At 38.6% G+C, this 17,387-nt stretch overlaps 1 protein-coding gene across 8 annotated transcripts in view; it reads right to left on the reverse strand.

Annotated features, from left to right (window-relative positions):
• PPP2R3A (protein phosphatase 2 regulatory subunit B''alpha) overlaps nt 1-17,387 on the reverse strand; it is a 99,869-nt gene that overhangs the window by 39,109 nt on the left and 43,373 nt on the right. For all 8 annotated transcript variants that reach the window (XR_004986843.2, XR_006741136.1, XM_036431373.2 and 5 more), the window contains 3 exons: nt 15,128-15,231; nt 10,258-10,360; nt 5,564-5,638 (listed from right to left, as the gene is read on the reverse strand). Coding sequence is in view for 6 of the 8 variants with exons in the window: in XM_036431373.2 (XP_036287266.1) it covers nt 5,564-5,638; nt 10,258-10,360; nt 15,128-15,231 (282 nt within the window). In the remaining 2 variants the exon portion in view is untranslated. The remainder of the gene's footprint in view (nt 1-5,563; nt 5,639-10,257; nt 10,361-15,127; nt 15,232-17,387) is intronic.

Raw genomic sequence — 17,387 nt, forward strand, 5'->3', positions numbered from 1 at the left:
AAATATATATATATATACATATATATATATTTTAGGCAATGGAAAAATACTTATCTTTAGAGATAGATATTTTCCTTTGTTGAACATTATATTTTTGTGGTTATTTCTCAATTTTGAATATAAATTTATCTTAAAGTCTAAGTTTCCTATCTCTATAAATTTTATATTTTATATACTCCTCAGATATTTTATATTACTTATGGAATATTATTACATTTAAAATTATAAATCTTTAATGTGCATTTTTGCTTCTTATTTTACTCCTTTGTATATTTTTTGTTTTTTGAAAGAATTTTTTAAATTTGCAAACATTAATGCTATTAAATATTTCCTATTTTAGCCTCTTCTTATATACTTCTATAATGCTATAAAAATGTACCTGGGAAAAAAATGAACCTGTATTCTATTTTTCCATTGCCTAAAATACCTCCTTATTTAGTGGCCCCACTTCATCAGCACATTTATGTTTCCATGTTACTGATTCAGCATTTTAGCTCACTGAGGTAAGGGCACCATCTAGTGGTGAAAACATGTAGCTGTTGGTTCTACATACATTTTTCCTTCTAATTTTGGCCCACCGCTTTTAGGGAAGTAAAAAAGAAATTACTTGTTAAAATATATAGAACAAAATTTTAAAGTTAATAATAATAATTGTTTACTGCCAGTGAGAGGAATAAAATTTGACAATTTTTCACTAAGAGAACTCTAGTCAACTTGATCATTTAAATTTTAAGTTAGTTTCCTTTCTTTTTCTTTATCTCTACTGAATTGGAGGCCTCTAATTCACAATTGTAGGTCACCAGAAATGGAAGTATTTGGTGGATCTGTCAGATAGTTTTTGATGACTAGATAGAATTCAAACATTAGTTACTGAGAGACTGCTCACTTGAAAGCAGATAAACATACTCAAATGTTGGAAGTCTGGCTCTTCTATTTGGCAGGGTGTGATGTATGGATTCCTGATCCACTCTGTTCAGTATGGCTCTGAAAAGTACTTTTCCATGGCCTCCTGCAGAATTTGGACTAAAAAAAAACACCTATCTAATAAATATCGGTTCTTTCTTTGTTAAGAGGAAAACTTCTCAAGGGTAAAGAGTTAAGCTGTTAGTGATGAGCAGTCTCTAGCACAGTTTAGTCATCTCAGGAAATATCAGTATCTTGTCTTCAACAATTAAAATCCTGGCATTTCAGTCAGAAGTGATGGATTCGGGTCAATCAAGACATTGAATACATCATTAAGACACCATCTGGATGAGCCACAGAAATATCTTTTGTTGCTAGCACCAATGTCATAAAGAAGTATTTTCAATCTCATCACTTATTTTAATAAAGCTTATGTGAGCACCTCTTTCCTCAAAAGTCAGCATATGCCAGTTGGGATAAGCGGTCTCTTATTTACTGGCAATTTCTCTGCACATCATGCAAAACTGCATTCTCAATTTGCTAGTATTTCAAATTTTCATTTTCATTTGCTATCAAGTGGCTTATTTCTCCATTGCCAACTCTTCTTTGGAAATAAAGGAGAATAATGGAGTGACATTAGGTGTGATTCTATTTAGCTAGTGATGTCCATATTTACTGTATGCACAGTTGGTGCTCTGTCTAGCCTAAAAATAGCTACAAATAAACAAATAAAACCTTTTTTTCTACAGCACAGGTTTTCAGTGATAAATAGAAAATAAGTTGCCCAACTATCTTCATTGTATATGTGCCACATATAAGCTAATACTTGAGTCATACTCTTGTCATCAGTTTCTCCCAACCATATAAAGTGAAATAACTGAATAACTCTATCATGCAAACAAAATGTACAGGGTGGGGCAAAAGTATGGTTTACAATTGTGAGAACATGAAACAGTTTATTCTTGTATTATTATTTATCACTGGGCATGACATTCGTGCACTGAGAGGGGGAGGGTCCCCTCAGTCTGGCCTGTACCCTTTCACAGTCCAGGAGCCCTCAGGGCATGTCCGACTGTGAGGAGCAGTCCTAAGCCATCAGTGGGGCATGCTTAGTGCGGGTGTGGAGGCAGGAGAGGCTCCCACCACCTCCTCTGCACTTGCTGGCTCACTGGCTGTCAACCTGGCTTCTGACTGAGCAGTGCTCCCCCTGTGGGAGCACACTGACTCCTGTGTTGAACGTTTGCCCCCTGGTGGCCAGTGTGTGTCATAGTGACCAGTTGTTCTGCTGTTGGTCAATTTGCATATTACTCTTTTATTATATAGGATTACTGTATTGTTTTTTTATACCAACAACTGTAAACCTACTTTTGCCCCACTCTGTATTAACTGTTCTATACTGTGTGTCACTGAGATTACATAACATTCAATAAGGTCATATGATGAATTAATTTTGCTTTTTCTGAGATATTTATCATTAATTCTGAGGCTGATCTTTGTAAATACATTGGGAGTAGAGTGATCTCATCTGTTTTTGCCATGAGAAGGATAGAGAATTGTGCCTCACTAATTTGTCCACTTTTACACCTTTAATGACAAAATCAGTTAATATTACACTAAAAAGCTTATTTTATATTTTTCTAGAAAACCTCACTGTACTCTGAAATAATGTAAAAGTTTCAATGACTTCATGCCATTATCTGACCAACTTTCATAACACAAAAGGCACTGGAGAGAAATGATAACCATTCCAAAAACATTTTGTTTCCAGATATTCACTGTGATACTTTTTATTTGTACTTTTCTTTAGGTAGTATGAGATTATCACAACTGCAGATACACTTATCTCAGGACACACAGATTCACATTCTATCTTCTCAACTGCATCTTATTTACTGTTTATGTTATAACTAGAGACCCGGTGCACAGATTTGTACACAGGTGGGGGTCCCTCAAACTGGCCTGTGGGGATCAGGCTGAAACCAGTTCTCTAACATCCCCGGAGGGGCCCCAGATTGCGAGAGGGCAGTTCTCGGGTGACATACCCCAGAATCAGGCTCCCTTCTCTCAGTTCTGGGTGCATCACCTGAGAACCACAGCTGCCAAGTCACTACAATTCGGCAGCTCCTGTGTTGAGCATCTGCCCCCTGGTGATCAGTGCACATCATAGCTACTGGTCAGACAGTTAGGCTTTGGCCAGTCGCTTAGGCTTTTATATATATAGATGCTGAATGGTTGGCCAGTTTATATATATAGATGCTGTTTTGAAATAATTGTCATTATTTCATCATAGTACTTTATATTTTAATACTACCTTTAAATAATGGATTCATTTCTGTGAATCTGGGATAAAGCAGCATAATATCAATAATAAAGTATACATTTTAAAGATGTAAATAATAATATATAAATGTGATTGACTAACATTCTTTTTGGTTAACAATTAACACAATAGAATTTCTCAAAAAATGTGAATTCTATGTGAATAAAGTTGTTTTATGGCTTTTCACTCTGAAATTATAAAACATCCTTGGGGCCACTTGCTAGATGACCATCAGACTAAATACCAAACTAAAAAGTGTAGAGAAAGAAAAATTATCTCTATTTTGCAATTCTGTTCTTTACATCGTTTCAAAGAACAAATTTCAACAAAAGATCATCTATAGAGAACATGTTCTGTACTGGTAGAAGGTTGTACTAGATTATCTCAAATTCTTATCCAATTCTTAAGATCCCAGATTATGCTATTAATATATCCGAGTTTAGTTTATAGAACTTTTAACAATTAAGACCCGATAATTCCTTTTGGATTGGAGCCAGAATTGATGTGTAGAATTCTTTTTTTTTTTTTTTAGAAGAAGAAGAAGAAGGGCAAAGAATGTAGAGGAAGAACCAGGAAAGGCCTCCCTAATGAAGAAATGTCTGAGCACACATCTGGCTGAAGTAAGGGAGCCAGTCATGTGGAAATCTGTAGGAAGAGCAACCCCGGCAGAGGAAAGAATAAGAACAAAGACCTGAGGCAGAAGTTAGTATTTCCCAGACACTGAGGAGGCCATTGCGGCTGAAGGTAGGGTGGTAGGAGATAAGATCAGAGGGCAGGACCTGTGAGGGTGGGTTATGGAGAATCTTGGCAAGGACTCTGGTTTTTACTCAGAGTGAGATGGCAAACCAGTGGAGGGATTGCTCAGAGGAGTGACATGATTTAATTTACACTTTCAAAGGATAACTTGGCTTTGTGGAGACTAGACGGTACGGCAATGAGGGTGTAAGAGAGGGACCAATTAGAAGTAATGCAGGTGAGGAAGAAGGGTGACTGAGCCGGTGATTTTGGTGGAGGTAGTTTAGTATAGTGTGGTAACAGGAAAAAAATAACTTCTGAAACACTCTTACGTGACAGTGACACCTTCTGGCTTAAAGTCTCGCAAAGCTTTATGACAGATGAAAACCAATAGTGAAAGCAAGAATGAAGTTCCTATAGGAAGAAAAAACCGCAGCAGTTTTCTGTAACTCAACAAAATGCAACAAATCCATGGCAAACAAAAGCACCTTAAGAATGAGAGGGTTTTCCTTAGAGGAGACTGGCCTAGATTCTGGGGAATCTGAGCCAGAGACAAGGGACATCTCACCTGAGTGTGGCAATGAATTTGAAGTGTGCGTGGGGCTCATCTTTGGAATTCCTTAGAAGATAACCTGGGAACTAGGACAGAGAATGCCTGACGTGGCTGCTGTATGCCTGGCATACCTGTGTACTCTCATACATAATTCTATTCCTGCCTGAGACTGATCAAATGAGCACACATCTGGATGAAGTAAGGGAGTGTGTCATGTGGAAACAGAATGAGAAAGCACCTCACAAAGAAGATTGTAATTATGTTATTGTAATTCTTACATGATTTGTTTTCTAATTACACACATGCTATTTTTTAAAATATACTTTATTGATTTTTTACAGAGAGAAAGGGAGAGGGATAGAGAGAAACCAATTTAGCTGCCTCTTGCACACCACCTACTGAGGATGTGCCCACAACCAAGGTACATGCCCTTGATCGGAATTGAACCTGGACCGTTCAGTCTGTAGGCTGATGCTTTATCCACTGAGCCAAACTGGTTAGGGCAAGCTATTTCTTTTTCAAAAATATTTTTTTATTGATTTCAGAGAGGAAGAGGGATAGGAACATCAATGATGAGAATCACTAATTGACTGCCTCCTGCATGCCCTACACTGGGGAACGAGCCCACAACCCTAAATGTGCCCTGACCAGTATCGAATAATGACCTCCCGGTTCATAGATCGATGCTCAACCACTGAGCCAAACTGGCCGGGCCACACAGCCTATTTCTTAATACCAAGTCCACTTCTAACTCTGAGGTACTACAGACACATCTTTTTTATATGCAACTGGGTATCAATATTTACGACACAGCAAAAGGTATACTTCATAAGACCAGACAGAACGAATATATTTAATTTTATATGCGAGAGATCTCTTAAAGCACTGGACACATATGAGAAAGAAACAGATCACCTTCCTTCCTTAAGGTGGTCTTAAAATAATCATTATAGCCCATGTTACCTTTTGCATAAAAATTTGAAAGCCTGGATAGTAGGTAGTGATAAAAAGGAGACTCAGAGTTATATTAAGACAAAGAGGACTCAGCTTACCGTGGTGATATAGCGGGAGTGGAATTCTGGAGCATCTTTTAGGAACGTGAGGCCAGGGTGTGTATCCACCACATCCTGAAAAAGAACAAAACCAAAACTAAGTTAAACATAGAAAACTCCTATGGAGTTTTCTTCTTCCTTTCTGTAGAAATATGTTGCCAGTTGAACAAACTCACTATTTTAGACTATTGAACAATACACTTAAAATTAAATTAATATATTATATTCAAATTTTATCACAAGCATATTTATTTGTGTTTTCAATATGCATAGTACATTTTAATAAAAAGTTAAAATTTAAATTTAGCTATATTTGGTGATTAATGAATCAAATATTTTAGAGGTCAGTATATACAATAATTCTAACATCAAGAATGCCAGGGAAATTCATCCCACAGATCTTGGTAGAGATTGCTAAATGAAATTTACATAGAAAGGATGACAGAAGCAAGCAAACTAGACTGATTCTTTCTTAACCTAGAGACAGAAGTGTTTTGTGGTTTTTTTTTGGGGGGGGGAAAGCCATGTAGCCAAGTAGCTTGAAGTCTATGTTAAGTTGTGTGAGCCAGCTAGCTAATATCCATTAAAATAACTGTGTGGAGAAATCTGTTTTCAATTTCGAACTTTATTTATTTTAAAATACGTGAGCACTGGCCCATGTACTGAAAGGTCACAGGTTCCATACCTGGCCTCAATTGGGGCACATACAGGGGGGCAACCAATTGGTGTGACTCAGATCAATGTTTCTCTCTCTCCCTCTCCTCCCCCTTCCCTTCCACTCTCTCTAAAAATATAAAAAAAAATCAATGGCCATGAACACAAGCACTGCAATACCACAATAGTCAATCTGATGACCGAGATGGCTAATAAGTGGTGTGTAGCATATACAATGCTGGACAAAGGGATGATTCATTTCCAGGACAGACTGGCACAAGATTTTATCATGCTATTCAGAATGACCTGCTATTTAAAACTTATAAATTATTTATTTCTGGAATTTTCCATTTAGTATTTTCAGACTGTGGTTGAGCACAGCTAACTGAAACGCTGGAAAGCAAAACCACAAATAAAGATAAGAGACTACTGTAACTGTCTAAGAAAATAGGAGATAAACTTCCTGAATTAAAAAAAATATAGATATACATACATGTATTTTTTTATTTCAGAGAGAAAGGGAGAGGGAGAGGGAGATGAAAACATTAATGATGAGAGAGAATCATTAACTGGTTGCCTCCTGCATGCCCCACACTGGGGATCGAGCCCAAAACTCAGACATGTGCTCTGACAGAAATCGTACCATGACCTCCTGGTTCATTGGTCAATGCTCAACCACTGACCTACGTCGGCAGCTTCCAGAGTTTTTAAATGTCTTTATTCTAATCTTTTATTTGACTGATAGCTTGGCAGGACATAGAAATCTGAGTTCAAATCCATTTCCCCAGGTTTGCCAATGAGAATCTAATACCACACTAATTCTTGTTCCTTTCTTAAGGTGATTTTTTTCTTCTTCTTTCTCTCTGGAAACATTTAGTATTTTCTCTTCATCAGTGTTTTTCTAAAATTTCAAGAGGACATATTTATGGATGCCTTTTTTAATTAATTGTGCTTAGCATTCAGTGGCTCCTTTCAACCAAAGGACTTGTGTACTGTATTTGATTCTGTAGGCAGTGACTACAGAGAACATGAGAGGCTGGTGTGGGAGGGTCACATTCTATTTTTAATCAGCCACTTGTTACACAGCGTGTTGTGTTTTCCCCAAGGAGTAAAACAGGAATTCCAAGAATTCCCACTGGGTACTTGCTCTGTGGACTTACCCTGTCACTCCAATCTCTCCATCCTATATTGATGATTCTGTATTATAATTTGGTAAGTTCCTCCTCTCCATTTTTCTCCTTCTTTCTTCACAGACTCCAGTAAGTAAGATGTTGAAACTCTTAAATCAGTCCTCTATGTCTGACTCTCTTTGCTTCTCTCCCTGTGTGTGTGTGTGCGTGCATGCATGCATGTGCATGCCAGAGATATCCTTAACTTCAGTTCCCAGGCCTTATGCTGAAATTTTAAATTTTGATATTTATGTTTTAAAGTTCTAACAGCTTTTTTTTTTGTGTGTGTGTGTGATAGCATTCTGTTTTCATAACATTCTATTCTTATCCTATATAATAAAAGGTAATATGTAAATCAACCAAAGGGCAGAACAACTGTTTGCTATGACGTGCACTGACCACCAGGGGGCAGATACTCAATGCGGGAGCTGCCCCCTGGTGGTCAGTGTGCTCCCATAGGGAGTGGGCTCATGTCTGGTGAGTGCAGCGGTGGTGGCGGGAGCCTCTCCTGCCTCAGTGGCAGTGCTAAGGATGTCCAACTGATGGGGAGCAGACCTAAGCTGTCAGTTGGACATCCCCTGAGGGCTCCTGGACTGTAGAGGGTGCAGGCCAGGCTGAGGGTACCCCACCCCCACTGAGTGCACTGGGCCTCTAGTTTTATATAATATCTCAAAATATAGAAATTATTTTTTAAAATACTTTAATTTTTAGAACAAGTTTTAGATTTATACAGTTAATTAAGCAGATAGTATATGAGTTCTCATATACCCTGTACCCAGTTTCCTCTAGAATTAACATCTTATATTAGCATTAGTTATAATTAATAAATCTTGATACATTACTATTACTATTATTAAAGGCTACACTTTATTCACATTTACTTAATGTTCACCTCATGTATTTTTCCTATGCCAATATCCCATCCAGGATCCCATATTACATTTAATTGTCATGCCTCCTGGGACCTAATTTCTCAGACTTTCCTCGTTTTGATGACCTTAACAGTTTTGATGAGTACCGGTCAGATACTGCCTAGCGGTTACCAAACGGTCTGAAAGGCTGGCGACTGCTAGTTTAAGAAAACTTTTGGAGCAGTGGTCACCAACCATTGGTCCGTGGACCACTGGTGGTCCATGAGGTCTGAAAGGTTGGTGACCACTGGTCTAGGAGGTTCCTCCATTGGAATTTGTCTTAACATGATTTATTGTTTGTTTTGTCAGTTCGTTTATATTTGTAAGTACATACCAGGCTGTACTTTATATTTGGGAACCAGGTAAGGAGTCAACTATCAATTATTCTGTACACCAACCTTCAATGAATCCCCACATCTAATATTTCCCTGAATTTACCGCCTCTCTGGGATCCTAACAAGCAGTCTAAAGCAGAGTAGCTCACTTCTGCACTGCAGCCCATGCACAGCACCTCATTCTGGGCTGTGGTTTCCCATACCTGCATCTTCTATCTCTAAGAAATACTGAAATCTCTTATACATTGATTTTTCTCTCCCCTCGTTCTTCTCTACCACCCCATTCACTTTCATAGGTTTATTCCTTTTAAGTTTCTGTATTTTAACTACAGATTAGTTTGGGGGGAGGAGGGAATGGAAGGAGAAGGTATTTATTCATTCTGTCACCTTTTACCAGAAGTCTCCACAAGTCCACTTCTTAAATAATAAAAATTCTCCACCCTAGATGGTGTTGCTTAGTGGTTAGAGCACTGGCCCATGCATTGAAGGGTTGTGGATTCACTGAAGGGCACATCCTGGGTTGCAGGTTTGATCTCTGGCCCCTGTACGAGGCAGGTGATTCATGTGTCTCTCCCACATCGATGTTTCTCTCCCTCTCTCTCTCTCTCTCTCTCTCTCTCTCTCTCTCTCTCTCCCTCCCTCCCACCCTCCCTCCCTCTTTTCCACTCTCTCTAAAAATCAATGGAAAAAATATCCCCAGGTGAGGATTAACAATAGCAAAAAATTTTCCATAGACTTAAGGAAATAAAAATGTCCACTACCTCATAGTTTTGTTGGTTGTAATTTTCTTGGTATAGGCTTAATTTATATTCCTGTCAAAGCTTCTGATAAAACTCAGTCAAGCAGGGAAAAGAATTCACTAAAATGAACCTTATATGCAGAGTCACAGGCAGGTTAAACAAACAAAGGGATAGTGAGGAACTGAGAATGAGCAACAGAATAATACTGTTACCATCCCAGGACCAAAGGGACAAGAGGAGGAATAGAGTTATGGGAGCTCATCTTACCTAATAATAGAGAACCATGTAAATTGACTGTACCTTCACTAAGCCCACAGCCAATCAGAGTGAGTTTGCAAATTAACACAACAAAGATGGAGGTTAATTTGCATATGTGACAGGCCAGGCATAGCCATGGCCAGCTCCTGGGGGTTCAGGTCCATCTGGGTGAGGAAGGTCGTTGCCAGATACTGCCCACAAGGTACCAGGCCATCGGGCCAGGACGGGAGGGGGCGGGGGGCAGCACCAGACACCACGTGAGGGGTCCGGGTCTGCAGGCTCTGGGAGGGGCAGAGGCCTGCCTACCATGCCTATGGGACCCTGGGAACATCACAGCCCTGGGGAGGCATGGCTGGCCGGCCTAGCCACTCCCTTGGGGCGCAGGGAACATCGCAACTGAGTGGCTCCTCTCTTCTGCTTCAGTGGGAATAGCTCTGTTTTATCTGTTTTATACTATGGGTTCTGTGTTTTCATTTAACAAAAGGATTTTGCTACTAAAACAATTATCCTAGAAATATGACCTCTAAATTTATATACCTCAATTGACATATATTACAGTTGGAAAATTTTAAAAAGCCTCTGAAACTCTAAGAATAAAACCCATTTAAAAAAGGAAATGAAAATTACCTGAAGTAAAGGGATAAAATCCTCCTGTTCTAGATAGTTGCAGCTGGGCTTTGCGAGAAGATATATAAACTTAGAGGCATCATCATGATGATTATTCAGCAACCTATAAAAGAAACAACTGCTTAGGAAGATGGGCTACAGTGAACAATGACCATAACAACAGGTGGTAATTACAGTCTGATCTGGAAGCCATTTAGATTAAGAATCAAGTGCTCTCCTTTCAATGATTAAATAAAGGGAAACTTCCATGCTTTTGATTTTGTCAAAGGAACATCTAAATAAAAGCTCAATAAGATGGTATATTATTTTTGTAGAATGCTTCTGGGCTGAGACCACAGAGTCAATTGTACTAATAAAGTTAACGATACACTGCAGGAGAATACCCATTCAGTTTAGCACAGAACACCTGGGACCAGAACTCCAGCGCTACTCATCATCAGGAAGGGCCATTGTGCACCACAGGAGACAGAAACCTCTGTTTTCCCAGACTGGCAGACATACTCAGGGCCAACCTGATAGGTGGCTTTTGAAATTACATTCTGAAGGATCAGACTTAACACAGACAGAGATAGAGATAGAGACAGAGATAGAGTTAGAGATAGAGATATAGAAAGAGAGACCATATTAAGGCTTTGAGGTCCAAGAATGCCTCACATCCAACTAATTGCTGGACATTTCCATTTGGATTCGATACTCTGACAGAGTCACCATCCACCTCAGAAGCATTGGGACAAGAGGGAAATTATTGTCTGTTATGATGTGACTTTTGTATTTGACTTTCATTGGAAATCAGCACACATATATGTATGTCAGTCACTATGCTTTGATTCTATATCATTATTTGCCAGTTGTTTTTTGTACTTGAAAGTTTACAATACTACAGGTTGGTCTAAGATACTTTCTGGAAAGGGTACAATTTGCAAAAAATTACAAAAATAAACAGGTCTTTTTCAAGGTCAGTGTGGTAACTCAAACCATCATGCTAAATTGCTTAATCTCCCAAAATAACATACTTAGGGTCTCCTTTAAAAGTACTAGGCATTTAAAAGGCTTTAAGAGCTCAGAGAAGAGCTCCCACTAGGGGGCACTCTAACCATTTTATATCTGGCCAGGAGATAAAACTTTATTATAGACATACAGTACACTTATCTGTTCATAGAATTAACAGAGAAAAGACAGGGACAGTTGCTCATTCTATATAACTTCACCAGAGGCCCAGTGCATGAGATTTGTGCACTGGAGGAGGGAGGTATCCCTCAGCCCAGCATGCGCCCTCTGGCAATACGGGACTCCTTGGGGGATGTCTGTCTGTTGGTTTAGGCCTGATCCCTCTGTCAGACACCCCTCTCGCAGTCCTGGACCCCTCCCTCCTTACCACCTGCCTGAAGTGGAAGCGGAAAAGGCTCCCACCACTGCTGCTGCACTCGCCAGCCTTGAGCCCAGCTTCTGGCTGAGCAATGCTATCCCAGTGGAAGTACAATGACCACCAGGGGCAGCTCCTTCATTGAACATCTGTCCCCTGGTGGTCAGTGCATGTCATAGTAACCAGTCGTTTTGCATTCGGTAGATTTACATATTAGGCTTTTATTATAGAGAATAAGTAGTTTCTTCCAGTTCCTAAAGTAAAGATTCATGTCTTTTCCCCCCTTTTGCTTTCTCTTTTCCCTAGAGATACAATTAAAATGATTCATCTCAATAAAGGAATACGTCTGTTGTGGCTGCTGCTGCTCTATCCACCAACATAAATATCCATCCTATCTCTGTGACACAGTCTTAAACAAAAACACTGGCTGTTACTTTCCTCAATGTTATCTAGCTAACTGTAGGCAGATCAAGCTGGATACTAGTTTTCCTTTGCTATAGTCAACCTCAGGCTCACAAACATAGGGACTGAGAATATTCAAAATAAAGAATATAAGTAGTTATAGTTCTCTCTGGCTCTATAAAGAATATAAGTAGTTATAGTTCTCTCTGGCTCTAATCTTTTACAGAATAGACTACCTTTTTCTTCTTCAATTTCCCAGCTTTCTCAAAATTTTCTCTTAAACAATCATAATTCACTTCTTGCTGTTTTCCCAGATTGCTTGATGGTTTTTGTCAACAATGCTGAACTCATTAGCTAAAGATACTTCTGACAAATTATCTCTATGCAGTATCTCTATTTCTTCTACCCTTGAGTCACACTCCAACTGAGGTCTTTTCAGGCCTGGTGCCTACCAGGATGAAAGTATTTAGCTGAATGAAAGCTAGAATACCTATACATTTCAAGTTCCTGAATTCTCCTCCTGTTATATGTTGATATAAAATAACAATAATAGTGACTAATAGACAATCAGAGCACCCAGCTGCAGTCCTGGCCTTTTTGTGTGTGTGTGTGTGTGTGTGTGTTAATCTTCACTCAAGGATATTTTTTCCCATTGATTTTCTTAGAGAGTGGGAGGAGAGAAAAAGGATCAGGGGGAAGAGAAACAGTGATGTGAGAGAGACACATTAATTGGTTGTTTCCCACATGCACCCCGACTGGGATAGGAAACTGTTACCTGCCCTTGACTTGGAATCGAACTCATGACCCCTTGATCCTCAGGTCAACTCTCTCTCAGGTCAACTTTCTAACCACTGAGTGAAACTGGCCAGGGCTGCAGTCCTAGTTTTAATGGTGGGGAAGAGGAAGGGAATCTAAGCCAATCTCCCTACTGTTCTGACCCTAGGCTCTATTTTCTTTCCCCAGGTTCTGCCAGAAATACTCCAAGGGCAAAGAATAATTCCCTTGCTGATTTACTCCTGACTAATTAGTATTTTGTTTTTGGTATTTCTAGCCTCAAAGTAATTCCCTTTTAGGACTACTTATCCACACATTAAAAAGGAAGACAGGTGTAGATTTTACCCAACAGTTTTCTATTTGCTATAGGAGAGTTGAAATGGTGACAATGACTCTGATTTTGGAGTGCCATCCTGATGGTGTATGAGGAATGATTCTCTTAGGGCCCTTTCAGTCCTTGGTATCCGAACAATTTAGAACTACTCCCTGTAATAAAATAACTAAAATCCACCTGGAAAACATGAATCATTTGTAACTTTTAGCTTTGGTATGGTTCTTCAAAAGTTCATGAACCAGTTGTCTTATACCCCTTGATTACTTCAGCAATGCCCAAAGAATTTGGTCAACTCAACTTGCTGCTGGATTTAAAACAATAAGAATACATTTATTAATCACCTAATATGTTCTTAAACATTATACTACTAAGGGCTTTTAGGTGTCATGAAGGGATTAGAAAGTATCTGTAAGCTGAATTGTGCTGCTATTATATATGAATTTTATTTTTAATTTTTTAAAATTCAGCTCTCAGTTCCTTCTATGTCTAGGGTGACACAGAATGACACCTTGAGTTGGGGGCTTTTTTTTTTTTTTTTTTTAAGTCCTCACCCGAGGATGTATTTTCCATTGACTTTAAAAATATATATATTTTCTTATTGATTTCAGAGAGGAAGGGAGAGGGAGAGAGAGATAGAGACATCAATGATAAGAATCATTGATTGGCTGCCTCCTGCATGCCCCCCACTGGGGTTCAAGCCCATAACCTGGGCATGTGCCTCTGACTGGAATCGAATCTGAGACCCTTCAGTTCGCAGGCTGATGCTCTAGCCAAACCAGCTCTATTGACTCTTTTAGAGAGAGTGGAGAGGGGGAGAGAGAGAGAGAGACAGACAGACAGACATTGATGTGAGAGAAACACATCGATTAGTTGCCTCCTGCTTGTGCCCTGACCAGGCTAGCAACTGAGGTAGGTGCCCTTGACTGGGAATTGAAACCGAGACCCTGTAGTCCACATGCTGATGCTCCAACCCATGAGTCAAACCGGCCAGGGCTATTTGTGAATTATTAAATGATGATGATGATGGTAGGTGAATAGCATTTCCCAACAGTTTACAGGGAAGGGTATCTAGACCAGAAAAGGTGAAAAGAACATAAAGAAAGCTGATCAATTAAAAGAGGTAGAAGGAGCCAGCTGTGACATGCTCTTATATAAAACATATAAATATATCAAGAAATAACTTCTACCGAAATCGGTTTGGCTCAGTGGTAGAGCGTCGGTCTGCCGACTGAAAGGTCCCAGGTTCGATTCCAGTCAAGGGCATATATACCTTGGTTGCGGGCACATCCCTGGTAGGGGATGTGCAAAAGGCAGCTGGTCGATGTTTCTCTCTCATCAACGTTTCTAGCTCTCTATCTCTCTCCCTTCCTTTCTGTAAAAAAAATCAATAAAATATATTAAAAAATGAAAAAGAAAAAAGAAATAACTTCTAAAGAAGAAAGCAGGGAAGAAAAGAAAGGAAAAGAAGTTGGGTTTGAATTCAAGAAAACTTGTCAAGATGTTAAAATCTAGGAGTGTCTTGATATATGTACTATTTGTTTGTTCCTTAACCGGAGCTTTCAAAAAGTAACAATAAAAAAAAAGTAATGATAAACATTTTTTGTAATTCAGTATTTTTAATGAATCAACTAGACACAGTTCTAAATTGGATCATACGAGAATGGAAGCTGTATTTGCTTGTGATACATGTGGTTTGCTCTACATCACAAGAGTCAAATCCTAAGGCTCAAATTTAATAAGTAAAACTAAGAAACTATCAAATGGTTATTACAGAGGTATTTCTGAAGATCTGTTTTACTGCTTAGAGACATAAGATAAAGGCTTACGAAAAGGATCTGTGTGTGGGTATAAATGGTTGTGAATTGTCAAATTTTACTTGTGGAAATAAAGGGCAAAGGAAAATTAATAAATGAATAAAATAAGTGTGCTTTATAGAGCATGTCTTAAAGACCAGACAATTCTTAGCCTAGCCTCAGAGAAACTGCTCACATACTTACTTTCTCCACAAGGCAATAAACGACTGTGCTGACACAAATCCTGTCTTCTCTCCCCCTGCAGCCCTGAACATGGGAGCTTTCCAATAGAGAGGACAGCCACAGACCTGCAAATAAAACATAAACACAGTGTAAGCCAAGGAGCAGTGAAGAGAGAACATGGCCCAAGAGAGGGCTTTTGTGGCTTTTACTCTTCAAGCCATGGTGGACCGAAGGGCCCTGAGGGGAGGAAAAATGAGACGGAGGCACATTTTTCAGGTAGAGACTGGGGAAACAAAATAGAGGGATGTTTAATGAAGAAAATTTAAATTCATTGACACCTTTTCTCCAAGTTCATTTATAGTGATGCTTCTTTCTCCTATCCTGACATTAAAACAATCAGTCTTTCCCCTTCTTACCACTGTTACATCTTATATTTTCTGTCTTCAAGAAAGAAAAAGAAATGACTAAATATCATGGTTGTGCATGCTCTTCCTATGGAGAAAACTAGTCACCTTTATTACTCCATCATTTGGTGTTAATACGCCCAGTTCTGTCTCCTGCTCTCTCCTTTGCATATTATGTTAAGCCCCAGGTTCAAGAACAACCAGAAAAGCCTTGACTGCTCAAGAAAATGGCTATAAATTTATTTAAATGGTTACAATTCAGGTAAAAGATAAAAGTTAAAAATCAAAATGCTACAGTTTATTTATGTATTAGAAGCTACCACAAATTATAAAAGCTAGCACATATTTTAAAAGCCTTAAGAACTGGGAATGAATACAATTACAATACCCTAAAAAGATAATAGCTTTTTCCTTCCTCAATAAAAAGTTCTTTCAATTAAATCTCTAAATGTTACCAATTTTGTATACTAGGTGTACCAGTTAATAATGACAGATTTTGTAATGAAAGAAAACATGATAATTTCAAGAGAAATATCCAAAGTGCTTTATTCAAAGTAATCTCCATTGCTAGCTATACATTTTCCCCATCTTTCAGGTAATTTGTGGATACCGTCCCAATAGAACTTTTCTTGTTTTGAGGCATATCATTCAGAGACCCAAATTTCCACTTCTTCGTACGTTCTGAAGTGCTGCTCAGAAAGTGCAAGTGCCATTGATTGGAACAAGTGGTAATCTGAAGGAGCAAAGTCTGGTAAATATGACGGGTGGGTTAATACTTTCCAGGCAAGATCTTTTAACGTGTCTTTAACTGGTTTTGAAGTATGTGATGGTGTGTTATCATGAAGCAAAATTATTTTGCCGTGTCTTCTGGCACATTCAGATCATTTCACAATCAAAGCATTGTTCAAATTGATTATTTGTTGTCGGTAGCGATCAGTATTAACGGTTTCAACTGTTTTAGAACAGTGGTTCTCAACCTTTCTAATGCCGCGACCCTTTAATACAGTTCCTCATGTTGTGGTGACCCCCAACCATAAAGTTATTTTCTTGCTACTTCATAACTGCAATTTTGCTACTGTTATGAATCGTAATGTAAATATCTGTGTTTTCTGATGATCGACCCTCAGGTTGAGAACCGCTGCTGTAGAGCTTAAGACAACATGAGGAACTGTATTAAAGGGTGACAGCATTAGAAAGGTTGAGAACCACTGTTTTAGAAGCTCGTAAAATACCACACTTTCCTGATCCAACCAAACGCAGAACATTGTCTTCTTTCCGAAGCAATTTGGCTTTGCAGTTGATGTTGATGGTTGATTTGGATCAACCTATGATTTTATACATTTGGGATTCTCAAAATAAAATCCACTTTTCATCGCCAGTCACAATTTTGTGTGTTTGGGATTCTCAAATTAAACCCACTTTTCATCACAAAAAAAAAAAACTTTCTTTTGTGCCGGTGAAGCAACATTTTACTGATGACTTTTTGGTTTTCCATTTGTCTTTCGTTCAATTGATGTGGCACCCATTTTTCTTCCTTTAAAATCATTCTCATTGCTTGTAAAGGATCGGAAATTGTTTGCTGAGCAACATTTAATCTTTCTGCAAGCTGTTTTGAGTTTGACACGCATCTTTGTCCAATAATGCTTGTTATGGTTGGTCTTCAAACTTTTTCAGTTGACCTGGGCGTTATTTGACTTTCACATAGAAATCATCACTTTTAAAGTGAACCAGCGTTCACAAGTATCTTGAGATGGAGCATGTTCATAAACTTCCCGAAGTATGATAACTTTTTCTTCAAAATAAAGTAATGAATTAAAACTTCCCACAAATGTTTTTTTTTTTTGGCACAAAATTTGACATTTTTAAGCGTAAAAATA

The sequence above is a fragment of the Pipistrellus kuhlii genome, unplaced genomic scaffold (genome assembly GCF_014108245.1).
Source record: "Pipistrellus kuhlii isolate mPipKuh1 unplaced genomic scaffold, mPipKuh1.p scaffold_m20_p_11, whole genome shotgun sequence".
Lineage (NCBI taxonomy): Eukaryota > Metazoa > Chordata > Mammalia > Chiroptera > Vespertilionidae > Pipistrellus > Pipistrellus kuhlii.